General features: G+C 38.8%; 1 protein-coding gene across 1 annotated transcript in view; it reads left to right on the top strand.

Annotated features, from left to right (window-relative positions):
* Nucleotides 1–12,854, top strand: part of LOC126263258 (snRNA-activating protein complex subunit 3-like) — a 175,724-nt gene that overhangs the window by 44,108 nt on the left and 118,762 nt on the right. Inside the window, exon 2 of the mRNA XM_049960344.1 lies at nt 7,759–7,948. Within this exon, the coding sequence (XP_049816301.1) occupies nt 7,759–7,948 (190 nt within the window). The remainder of the gene's footprint in view (nt 1–7,758; nt 7,949–12,854) is intronic.

The raw sequence follows: 12,854 nt of genomic DNA, 5'->3' as shown, positions 1-12,854 counted from the left end.
TCGATGTGAAGATTAATGTTTATGTCAAATTGCAAGCAATATTATAACAGAATTGAAATGTAAGAAACGTTGAAACTATTGTAAGATGTCAAAGTTGTAATTGTGCCCTGGTCCATACATAGGCAATGTATTAGGATATGTAGAATGCAAAACCTCGGGTGAATACCCTGTCTGTAGGGGAGCGGTAAAGGGTGGATGGCAGGCGAGCGCGGGAAAATGCACACGGGCGCGGCACGGCATAACGGGCTCAGCAGTAGTAGTCGGAGTTGGGCATCGGTCTAAGTAACACGTTCTGGATCGAAGAGGCTCTTCTGGAAGACGTAGTTTCATTGAGCCTCGGATGTGCCGTTTCCGACGACTATACAGCATGGCAAAATTCCATAGGCAATAAATGGAAAAATATTGCGACGCTATGAAGAAGTAAAGTGTCGATACATCAAGAGCCATAGCTGTGATTGTATGTGTGCTCTGCGCCTCGGCATCTTGCCGCCCGCCAACCGCCACATCGATACGAACAGGTTGAAACTATTAGTACTGTATTCGTGTGGACCAGTGTTACGTTTGTTCCTTACTGTTCAATAACAACTTAACTTTTACCAGAACAGTCCTATCATTTGATTATCCTAATCACTAACCTAGACAGGGTCCTTTCCACATGTTGTGCAATCCGAGTGTCCCGAGATGAAGATTTAAAGTTTATGTTAATAATAATTACCTGCAGACCTATCTATGTTAGAATGATGTTTAAAGAACTTTGTTGTTAATGAATATATAGGCAAATAATATAGGTCTGACTAAGTTGGAAGATAATGTTGAAATTGGTTTAGTAATAAAGTTTAATTAATTTGAGACAAAATTAATGGTAGTCAAATGAGCAAGAAATAAGACAAAAAGAGTTTTAACTCATATATTGGAAATCTTGAGTGCTTAACGATTCCATAATCAAAATTTTCAGTACAATGATCATAACAGTTTCAGGGTTCCTCCCCCCCCCCCCCTTTCTTTTCTATTCATTTAAATTCTGAAGTGTACTGAACTGATTTGACCAGCAAAGTTAAAGTCAATATAAAACCAAAATTTATTAGAGTTTTACCTTTTTCAAAATTGACATTGTATGTGTGTTTCGAAAGTGCTATTTCTAGGGTAACCTATGCCCGATTTTAATCAGATCAATAGACAGTACAAAGTTTGTAGTAAACATTATAGTGTATTGTTGTGTATTTATGGCTTGTCCATATTAGTACAGAAACTGAAATTATTAGTTCAGTAGATTTTATTGTTCTAAAATTTACCATATTATGCAGTGCTATTACGTGTTTTGTATGTACAGAAACTGAAATTATTAGTTCAGTAGATTTTATTGTTCTAAAATTTACCATATTATGCAGTGCTATTACGTGTTTTGTATGAACGTACATCAACTTGTACTGGGAAGAAACTCAGTTAATGCCTAATTAGGCTGGTGACCGTATTATTAACAATTTGGTAGCATCTGCTGTGTCGTTTCTTGTCCGTCCTAACGTGTAGTTGCACTTCAGACTTGCTTGACGTATCATTGTTGTTACTGAGTGGGTGGAAGTCTGATTTTTGCCTCCATTCAGGTACACGCGGTCAACATATATACCAAAATCCTTTCTTATAAGGTGAAGCCCGTCAACTTACCATAGTACAGGCTTTAATAAGTATCGTGCGCAGTAGCGTAGGGTTACAACATGTTTAGAAATACAGAAGCCCCTACATTTTTTTGTCAACTTAATGTCTTTACTCACCCTTGAGATCTGAAGTCCCTACATTTTTTTTTATCAACTTATGCCTTTACTCACTCTTGAGATCTCAAAATTTGTCAGAGAGAAATGGTAAAACTTGTCTGGAAATCAGGGAAATATCAGGGAATTTCACTTGGAGAAACTTGTGGCATCCGTGTATGTGCAGCTAAGTTGGTAGACCACATGGCTATTTTCACAGGTGGCCCTGCCTTTGACATGACACACATCTGTGTCTATTAAGTGGGTGAAAACCACAGGCCAAGGGTTGGGAGAAAGGGGGGAATAAGGACAAGAGTATTGTGTAGCATGGATGGGAAGCAGAATGCTAGTGTGGAAGGTGTGGGGAGGATATTTCTCATTTTGTGGTATTCACAAACTGACAGTGGTGTGTGAAGTACCCTGCACCATACACCACAAGGTGGCTTGTGGAGTATGGGTGCAGATGTAGGTATAGATGATGAGACATAGTTGAAAGCCTGGTGTAAAACATGATTGAGTTGCTCCAGTCCTAGTTGATACTGAGTCACAGGGAGTGCAGTACTTTGGTGGCTGGTCAGTGGGTATGTGGTAAGTGACTGGGCAGACAAGGCTTGAGAGTCCTGTTTCTGGATTACTCTTCATTGAAGATTGTTGTCTAAGCTGTATGGAAGGGAGGCATTGATGTAGAATGAGCGGCAGCTGTCAAAGTGGAGGTATTGTTGGTGGTTGGTATATTGGACGTGGACAGAGATACTGATGTAGTCATCCCATATGGTGGAGCTCAACGTTAAGGAAGGCGGATTGTTGGGCCGAGGAATACCAGTTGAGCAAATGAGGGAGAAGTTCTTGAGGTTCTGGAGGAATATGCATAGAGTAACCTCACCCTTCATCGAGTTATGAAAATGTAATGAGTGTGTTTGAACTAAGTGAGGTTCTGGAAATTTGGGAGGCTAGGAAGAATTCTTCATAGATGACCTATGAGTGGGTTGGTATAGTATGGTGCCATGCAGGTGCCCATAGGATGGTGCCATGCAGGTGCCCATTGCTGTACCATGGATTTGCCCTTTTTAGGTGATGTCTTTAAAGGAAAAGTAAATAAAGGAGAAGTAAATGTGGGTGAGTATAGAGATGGTCATGGTGACCAGGAAGGAGGTTATATGTTTGGAATCAGGTGGGTGTTGGGAAAAGTAGTGTTCAGTGGTGGCAAGACCATGTGCGTTGGGAATGTTAGTGTAGAGGGAGGTGGTATTGATAGTGACAAGCAGGGTGTTGTATCATAAAGGAACATGAACTGTGTAGAGTTTATAGAGGGAATTATTAACTGTTGTATACAGTAAGGTTGGTTATGGCTAAAAGGCTGAAGGTGCTGTTCCATAAGGCTAGAGATTCTGCCCATGGGAGTACTAAGTACCACTATAATGTGAGACTAATATGTGTGTGTTTTGTCTATATTTGATGAAGGACTTAGTTCAGTAGCTTTGTGTGAATAATATGTGTGTGTTTTGTCTATATTCGATGAAGGACTTAGTTCAGTAGCTGATAATATCTAGCAGTCTTCTTTCAATGTGCTTGTCTGCCATTCAGTATCTTCTCTGTGTTTCGTGTAGTAATCTATCCATTTCAGTTGTCGTTTTCCATCTGATATTTTCCAATGTTTTATTGTGATAAATTGTAGGAGTGGCTAATGAGGTATTTGTTTATTTTGTGTTAGAACATCTAAGAATTTTCATGCTGCTGCCTGGTGTCTGCCGGTAAGCTGTTAAAGACATTTTCTTCAGAATATTAGCTAGGGAAAAGCTTCTACAAGAGATCTGGTTATCAACTGCATCTGTAGAATAAATACAGGGTGTATCAAAAAGAATCATCAAATTTGGCATGTCCGTATTTCTGAAACTAATAAAAATATACAACAAATTTTGTTTTTTGATGAGTGGGAAACCCAGAATTTTTTTTTTTTCCGTAGGTGTTCAGTATGCCCCCACTGAGTTGCACAGCATATGTCAATGCAGTATTCAAATTGTTTCCACACTAGAGTGAGCATGTCTTGAATTACAGCTTCCACAGCTGCTGTTATGCAGTGTCTGAGTTCATTGATTGCTGTTGGTAACTAAACAGTCTTTTATAAACCTCCACAAGAAATAATCACATACAGTCAGGTCCAGTGATCTCGGAGGCCAGTAATGTAAGGCTGAATCATTTGGTCCAGTGTGACTGATCCATCATTCAGTAATCCTTTGATTTAAAAATTCCCGCACTTCCAGATGCCAGTGTGGAGGTGCCCTATCCTGATGGTAAATGAAGTTGTTCGAATCAGTTGAGCTGTTGAGATGCACTTTGAATGGATTTCTGTGGACTCCATGTGAAACTATGGTGGATGCCTTTGACATCTGTGTCAGATACTTGGGGAGGCCCGGCAATTTGCCTTTACGCAAACAACCTACTTCTCTGAAATATTCATGCCATCATCTAATGCTCTACACTGTAGGAGGATCCACACCATACCTAGTATGAAAGTCGCACTGAACAGTTATTACTGACCCACATTGCGCAAAACGTAGAACATGAAGTACTTTCTGTTGTCCCAACACAATTTTTCTAGAACTGAAGTGGGCCCACTCTTCTGCTACCTAGCAGGAACCACGTAAAATTCAAGAGTTTGCTCACCCCAACAGTATATTGTTCACGCACATATCTCAAATAACGTAATAGTTATGGTTTTTTTTTTTTTAAATCAGATGATTCTTTTTGATACATCCTGTACTTTTTCACCTTAACCACACTGCCCCAGAAGATTATTCCATAAGACTGTATTCCATGAAAATATGATAGTATGCAGGCAGTCCTGTCTGCATATCAACACAATGAGAGAAATTTCTAAGTACAAAGCAAACATAATTGAAGTTTTTGCTAAACTTATCAATGCCCTGGTGCCATCTCAGTTTGTTATCCATCTGGATGCCAAGAAACATGGCACATGCAACCTCTCCCAGTTTATGTAAGTTGATCCCAACTTATATACCTGTAAATCATCATTATTTGTTTGGAATTGCATAATATGAGTTTTACTAAGATTAAGTGTCAAGCTGTTAGCTGTGAACTAGCTGTTAGCTTACTCAGTTATGTGGAAGTTCAGCTTCCTGAGTGTATTGAATGTTTAAATAACTTTCGGTAAACACACAGTTTCTGAAGAGATGAAGAGATGCAGCAGGCTCTAAAGTAGTTGAAGGGGCAACAGTCTGGATGAGTAACTGATCTGCTCTTGTAACATTAACCAGGATAGCCTTGCGTTTTTGGTACTGTCAACAGCTGAAATCATTCCTTTTTGTTACCAAGAATGTGCAACTCTACTCATGGGTAAAATATTCTCCAGACGTAAAATAGTCAACCATTTGGATGTCTGCATGGAGACTACTCAGGAGGGGATATCATCATGAAAAACAAATCTTTAATTGTATGAAAAGGAAAATTCACTTGAGGAAACTATTAAATTATGAGGCAGAATTTCTGGCCAGTACATACTCCAGGATACAAAATTTTAGTACTGCTGATTGACATACATAAATATACGAGGGTCGGTCAAAAAGTAATGCCTCCCATTTTTTTTCTACTTAAAGAAATTAAGTTAAGTGAAAAATTTGAATTTGGCGCCATTCCTCAAACCTTCTTCTGCAATCCACTGCAGTAGTAACTTTCTGTGTCAACAGGTGGCAGCACAGCAGAAGTTTGTAAGATGGCCGACATCGATGTTCGTTTGAGACAGCGTTGTGTGATTGAATTCTTGAATGCAGAAGGTGAAACGCCCATACACATTCATGAAAGACTGAAGAAGGTGTATGGTGTTGTGACAGTGGATGTCAGCACTGTTAGACGATGGGTTCGTCATTGTAAGGAAGCTGAAGGGCAAACACCGTTGACTGACGAAAAGCGGAGCGGCAGGCCGGTGAGTGCAGTGACTCCACACAACATTCAGCAAGTTGATGACATCATTCGTGGTGACCGTCGGGTGACTGCAGATGAAGTGTGTCGCATTATTTCTCTTAGTAAAGGCAGTGTGATCACGATTATTAAACAATTGGGGTACTCAAAAGTTTGTGCACGGTGGGTTCCAAGAATGTTAACCGATCAGAGTAAAGAGGCAAGGAAAACAATACGACACTTGCAGCGCTTCCGTTTGGAGGGAGATGAGTTTCTGAAAAAAATTGTGACCGGGGACGAAACATGGGTGCATTTTTTTGAACCCGAATCAAAGAGGCAGTCAATGGAGTGGCGTCACACAAGCTCGCCGAGGAAGAAAAAATTCAAAACTGTGCGATCGGCAGGGAAAGTTATGGCAACAGTTTTCTGGGATACAGAGGGTGTGATTCTGGTTGATTTTTTGGAGCAGGGATGCACAATAAATTCTGTTCAATACGTCACAACCCTCAAAAAACTTAAAGCACGTCTTCAGCGAGTTCGCCCAACAAAATCAATGGCAGATGTTCTTCTTTTGCATGACAATGCAAGACCACACACCAGTCGTCACACCTCTGACGAGATTGTCAAAATTGGATGGGAAGTTTTGCCTCATCCCCCATACAGCCCTGACCTGGCACCATCAGACTTCCATCTGTTCGGGCCACTAAAAGAAGCTCATCGTGGGATTCATTTTGAAGATGAGGAGGCCGTCAAAACATCCGTGCGTCAATGGCTTAGGAAGCAGAGCTGTGATTTTTACCGTGCTGGGATACATGCCCTTGTTCAAAGATGGACCAAAACTGTAGAGATGGGCGGAGATTACATTGAAAAATGACAAAATGATCCTCAATGTTGTGGTTTTCAACCTATGTAATTGCATTTAAATTTCCTGACAATTAAACGTAGAAAAAAAAATAGGAGGCATTACTTTTTGACTGACCCTCGTACATACACTTTCACAGCTTTTGGAACCATTTGTTAATTCCTTGGGGAGGAGGGAGGAATAGGTTTTTGCATTTTACAGGCTGCAACATGGAGTGTTAGAATTCTTATTGTATGTGCTTGACATCATTCCGCTCTGGCGGTGATCTGAATTGATATGAAAATGGAAATAACAAATGTCATAAATGCCACAATCACTTAAGTAGAGCATTTATTCCGATTAACCCCTGCAGCTTTTAAGTGAGCATGAGCATATATGTTTGATGCACTGTGTATTATATTACTATATAATGATTGTTTTACTTTTGAGATGCCGATGTACAATGCCATGCATATTCTTGGCATGCCTATTTATTATGCGACACAAATTATTGTACTCATGGATGTGATTCTTTGAAGTGTAGTGCATAAGATCCGAAGCTGGCAACATAGTTTGCTGAAGCTGGTAATTTGAATAAATGCTGTACTAAAGCAATCATGGCATTTTGAAGTTTTGTCACAGATAGGTTAGGGAACTTATACAGAAGGATGAATAGCTTGGAGAGTGTTGTGGTAGGAATTAGTGAGGTGTGGTAGCAGGAAGAACAGGGTTTCTAGTAGGTTGATTGTAGGGTAAGACAAAATTAAATAAGAGTAACACAACAGTAAGTCTAATAATGAATAAGAAAGTAGTTGTGTAGGTAGGAGAACGTGAACTGTGGTAAAGGAATGAAAGCAGAATCTGCCTGGTGAATTTCACACAGAGCACATTTTATTATTGTGTACATCAGTTCATTGATCTTGAAATTATACATGGAAGAGACTTGGAGCATTCGGAATAGATTTTATTATAGTAAGACAGAGACTTCAAAACCAGATTTTAAACTGACAAAACATTTATTGGGACAGATGTGGATTTTGACCATAAATTAATATTTCTGCCCTGTGCTCTTTCATTTACTAGACTAAGGTACTCCTCTAAAAGTCTACATGTCAGCTTTTTTGTGCATCTCATGCCACCTGGCAAACAGATTTCAGATCATGATATAATGTTCGTCAAATTTAATTTTGGTTGATTGTAATTACTCAGTATTTCCTCAACAATGTGTACAGAAACAAACTTTTTTGTACTTTTCAGTCCTCAATTACTGGATTTTCCTGACGAACCTCCCAGTGTTAATGTTGATTTAATAAAAGCCAAACGTGGGCTCTTTGATGGCTCGAAAGCACCTAGATATGTTCCTTTGGCCACACTTTATCATGCTAAAGAAAAGGACGTTGAAAAAGAAAATCCTGCTTATCTGAAGTATACTGGAACTATTTGGCTGGTATGTATAAATATTTCGTTAATTTCTTATTGCTGCCTTAAGTTTTTTGCGATGTTTTCATTCACCAAACACGCGAAATTCTTCCCAGTTACTGAATGGTGAATAATAGTTCATTAATACCTTTTCTGTGTTGTACCGAGCTATGTTCTGTGATACATTGAGCATGTGGGTCATTTTATTTTCCATTACATTTTATCTCTTATGAAAGACAAATATATTTTCTCAGAAACATGATAAAAATACTTCTTTTTATACTTCTTTTTGTATCAAAAGTCAAAGTGAGTGATAGGAATGGGCAACAAAGATTCATGAATTATGACAACTGGTGGAAGAAGCATGGAACAGTAATTTCTGGCAACTCATATCTGTATGATCATGTTTATGTGTTCACTCATTTCTCACTAGTATGTTCATCTGAAGCTTAACATGGATGCCAACATTATGTTATGTATTCCATTGAATTTCATGTTACAGTACTTAATTCTCCTTCTCTTGGCAAGAAGCAGTAGCCTGTAAAGTATAGTCACATATAATTCTGACAGCTGAATAGTAAAGTGTCAAATGGTATTTGTGTATAATTAATGCAAATAATGAATGATAGACAAACAATTAATATATGGACAGAGTCATTTACACAACTGTTGTCCACATGTTATTAAAATTTATTTGTAGTTACAGTTTATAGGTATGTGATTACCAGATGTAGAATTTTTTTATGCAAAAATGTGATGAAAAGAGTTTAAAAATGGTGTGACTTTAAGGCATTAAACATGCTGAAAAAGGTGCCAATTCCAAATGTGAAAATTTATCATGAATCCATATTTAAGTCATTAAATCACAAACCTCCCAAATTATTATTATTTATTTATTGTATGGCTTCCTGAGACATTGGAAAAAAATACATGGGATTTATGTAATTTACTCACATTTGGGACTGCCATCAGGAAGTCATCTGGTCTACCATTCTGTGAACTTGAGGGGCATCCTTGTGTGTTGTGTCTGATGGTTTGTGGTTCTCTGCAATCAAAAAGTGGGGATAGCTGCTTGCCCCATTTGTGTCAAAAAAAGTTGCACATCTCCCTTGTTGGATTTTGATTCTATTTTGTGTGGTACCTCAAATCCAGGTTTTTGGGTGATACATGGCATATTGTTATTTTGTCGTCCAGTCCATTGACTCAATGCATTTGTAAGGCTGAACTCGTGTTCCACATGACTCTTTCTGGTGTGTGTGTGTGTGTGTGTGTGTGTGTGTGTGTGTGTGTGTGGGTGGGTGGGTGGGTGGGTGGGTGGGTGGGCGCACGTCGCACACCTGCGTGCATTTTAATATATAGTGGCTGTCGAGAGCTAAGTTGGTTGTGGTTTGTATTATCTATATTTTGAGAGACCAGTAGATTTTTATTGTCCACAACCTTTTTGCACTTCATGAAAGCATTTAAACTGTATTGTAGGTGACAGAGTGGAATGTGGCTCAGTACTCTATAGGAGTTGATTTGATAACACCAGCAAACATTCTCATGGAGTTATTTACTTGGACATCTACTTTTTGTTCATGTGGGCTGTTTAGTCAATCTGGGGCACAATATTCAGTGAATGAGAAGACAAGACCCAGAGCAGAAGATTGCAGGTTGGGTGCTGAAGCTCCCCAGGTTCTTTTGCACAGCTTTTATATGATATTCCTTGTTTTCAATTGTTATTACATACTCTCTGAAAGATAGAGTTCAGCCAAGGGCTAGCCCAGGTACTTTGGTGTTTTATTTTCATTACGAGTAGTGTTTTCAAACTGTATGTCAAGTTTTATACTTGCAAGTTTATTATTTAAGCAACTTCTGTTTTGGTGCTTTTTGTTTGAGATCTGCATTTGCAAAAGTACTTTCTCATTACATCTACGTCTAACATTAGGATTTCTTTTAACTGTTTAATTGAGCTATGTCTTGTTGCAAGTACCCAGTCACTGATGTAACAAAACTCCAACACTTCCATGTTTTTTTAGAGTGGCATTGTGTCTATGACCACTCACTAAATATTTGTAAGTAGGAAGGAAATGTTGTTTATCAAGAAACACAAGAAAGACAATATTCCACCAGCTGTATTTTAAAATTGTATAAATAAGTCATTTGTCTTCTGGCACAGTGATTAGCACACTGGACTTGCATTCAGGAGGACGAAGGTTGAAACCAGCATCCGGCCATCCTGATTTAGGTTTTCCAAGCTTTCCTAAATCACTTCAGGCAAATGTCATGATGGTTCCTTCATCCAATGGGATAAATTCCTCGCTGTTTGGTCCCCTCCACTAAATCAACCAACCAACCATTTGTCTTAAAAATTCTGATATTCCAAAGTGTCCAAACTGTTATTGAGAAATGAAGTATTCATCTAGAAGGGTTAATTGCCACAATATGAGAGTGTGGGGTACTGAAAATCTTCATGAAATTGTGGTACATGAATGAGATTCACCAAAGGTTAGTGCTTTCTGTGCTGTGTCACAGACAAAGGTGTGTGAGCTGTTTTCCTTCTGTTAAAAGATTGTGGTGTGTACCTCTTACCTTGATAAGTTGCAGTTGTGGTTGTTTTCAAACCTGACTGTTGATTCCAAGAATTTTATTTTCCAAGACGAGGTACCTCCTCATTGGAGCATTGATGTTCTTCATTACCTAAACAATGAACTTCTGCATTGATGGATTAGGTGAAGACAATGTGACTTTGTTCCCTTCCCCCCCCCCCACCCCCCCCCACCCCACCCAACACAGCTCACCTGACATAATGGCTTGTGACTTTTCCCTTTGGGGGTACATTGAGGGCCATGTTTATGTACCCCCACTGCCAAGAACACAGCAGCAGCTCGGAGAATACATCAATGCTGCTGTGATGAGCATTGAAAGAATTGTAGCTTTGTATTTTATTAATCACTGTTAGGTTTGGGCTGACCTGTTTTCAAGTGCACCTAAATACATAACAGCACACCATAATAAATGTAAAAGCCATATGACATACCGGATGTAGCATTTTCACAAACATAGTAATTATCTGTAACAGATATACGTACACCACTCTCATCTTGTCATACAAAAATCGCATGCACCTGTGCATAGCATGGGCATACCCAGCGAGGGGGGGGGGGGCAGCTGCCACCCCCCCCCCCCCCCCTCAGAAGATATTCGCAGTTTTTCACTAACTTACTGTTTTATTTAATAAGAAATGCTGCATGTTTTCTTGGACTGTACAAGTGCATTCTTATATTTAAAATGTTTATTAAAAGCAGTTTTTCACTGGTTTACTGTTTTATTTAATAAGAAGTGCTGTATGTTGTCTCGAGTCCTTGTTTCCTGAGACTAGTATGACCTGCCGCCCCCCCCCCCCCCTCCCACACACACACACACACACACACACACACACACACACACACACACACACACAGTTCAGATCCTGGGTACGCCCTTGAAAATATGTGTTGCTTTTAGATGCACTTGAAAATGGCCCATACATGAAAATAGTGCTTAATAATTTAAAAATACAGCCTGGTGGAATGATGCCTTTCTTCAAATTTATCAAGGCTGCAGTGCCCACCGAGAAGATAACAGACACAAGAGGTGTGTGTTTTGTTTTGAAATGGTAACCGATATTCTTGTTTGTTGTTACCTTCACCACTTCAGGTTTTTGGCTAAGCTTTGTTTTTCCAATACATTCAAGTGGATCCTTAATGTCATGCTTCTTTATCAAAATGAAGCTTTCCTGTGAAAGTTTTTGTTTGCCTTTTACAGTCAAAGAATTAGCTGGCAATCATCTAAAATCTGCATACAGTCTGAAAATTATTGCAGATAAACATTGCAGTTTGCAACCAAGCACCACATTTAGGCGTACGGCAGGTGATGATGGAAGTCCTGTAATTTTTATGTACTTTCATATTGTGGCAGGAGCATTTTCCAAGATTTTCTAAATGCAAGAGCCAAATTTGTAACCACATGAGCATTTGTCATTTAATGTTTCACAAATTCCATGAGTGATTTGTGTGATGCAGAGTGTTTTAAAGTTGCACAACATGGACTTGAGGTTAGAAAATGCAAGTAAGACATATGAAGCTTGTTATGTAAGCACTAGCTGTACTTGATTATATTATACTTGTGATGTTACACTGGTTCTTTACTGTGGTATCAGGTGGAAAGGTGAAGTCTGATTGAGAGCTAAGAGAGCCTGTTATTTAATCTTACCTTATTATTTCAGAACACTCGCCAACCTCTTCTGATCGAATTTATTTTCTCGAAGTGCTGCAGTTTCTGCTGCAATTAAGAACACAAATCCAGCATCCATCTCTCAAAATAAATAGGAGGATTATCAACATCTCAAACTCTTGTTTACACTAAATGGATGCTACAAAATTGTTATAGTATGTGGAACATTGCAAAAACATTGATAAGGACAAAGTACAAAAACATTCTGTGTCAATTAAGAGATGTCTATTGAATGTATCTATATAACAAGTTTTCTCTTGTCTTCTTGACTTCATAGGCTTTGTCATGGTTGCGCTTCCTCTGTGATGTGCTCTGGAACTGACGACATGGAATAAATTGTCCAACCAGCACATACTGCTAATGCTGTACGATGTTTGTTGTTGTACCAGCTTTCAGATAGGCTGCATCCATCCATCCCATGACACAAGCAAATAAACAAAAATTATGTCCAAACAGTAGATACATGATGAAAATAAACTTTTCATACGTCACTTCATCAGAGTTATATGTTACACTACATACTCTATCAGACTACAACACAGAACATACATTGTTGAAATTTTGCATCAGGATGGAATTATCTGTTTTCTCAAGAAAGAAAGTTAATCAGAAAATTCACACATGCACGAAGTCAATATTCATTAGTTCAGTCACTAAAAATAATGTAGTGAAAGACCTCA

Source organism: Schistocerca nitens, chromosome 6 (assembly GCF_023898315.1).
Source record: "Schistocerca nitens isolate TAMUIC-IGC-003100 chromosome 6, iqSchNite1.1, whole genome shotgun sequence".
Lineage (NCBI taxonomy): Eukaryota > Metazoa > Arthropoda > Insecta > Orthoptera > Acrididae > Schistocerca > Schistocerca nitens.
This window is presented reverse-complemented; position numbering and strand designations above follow the sequence as displayed.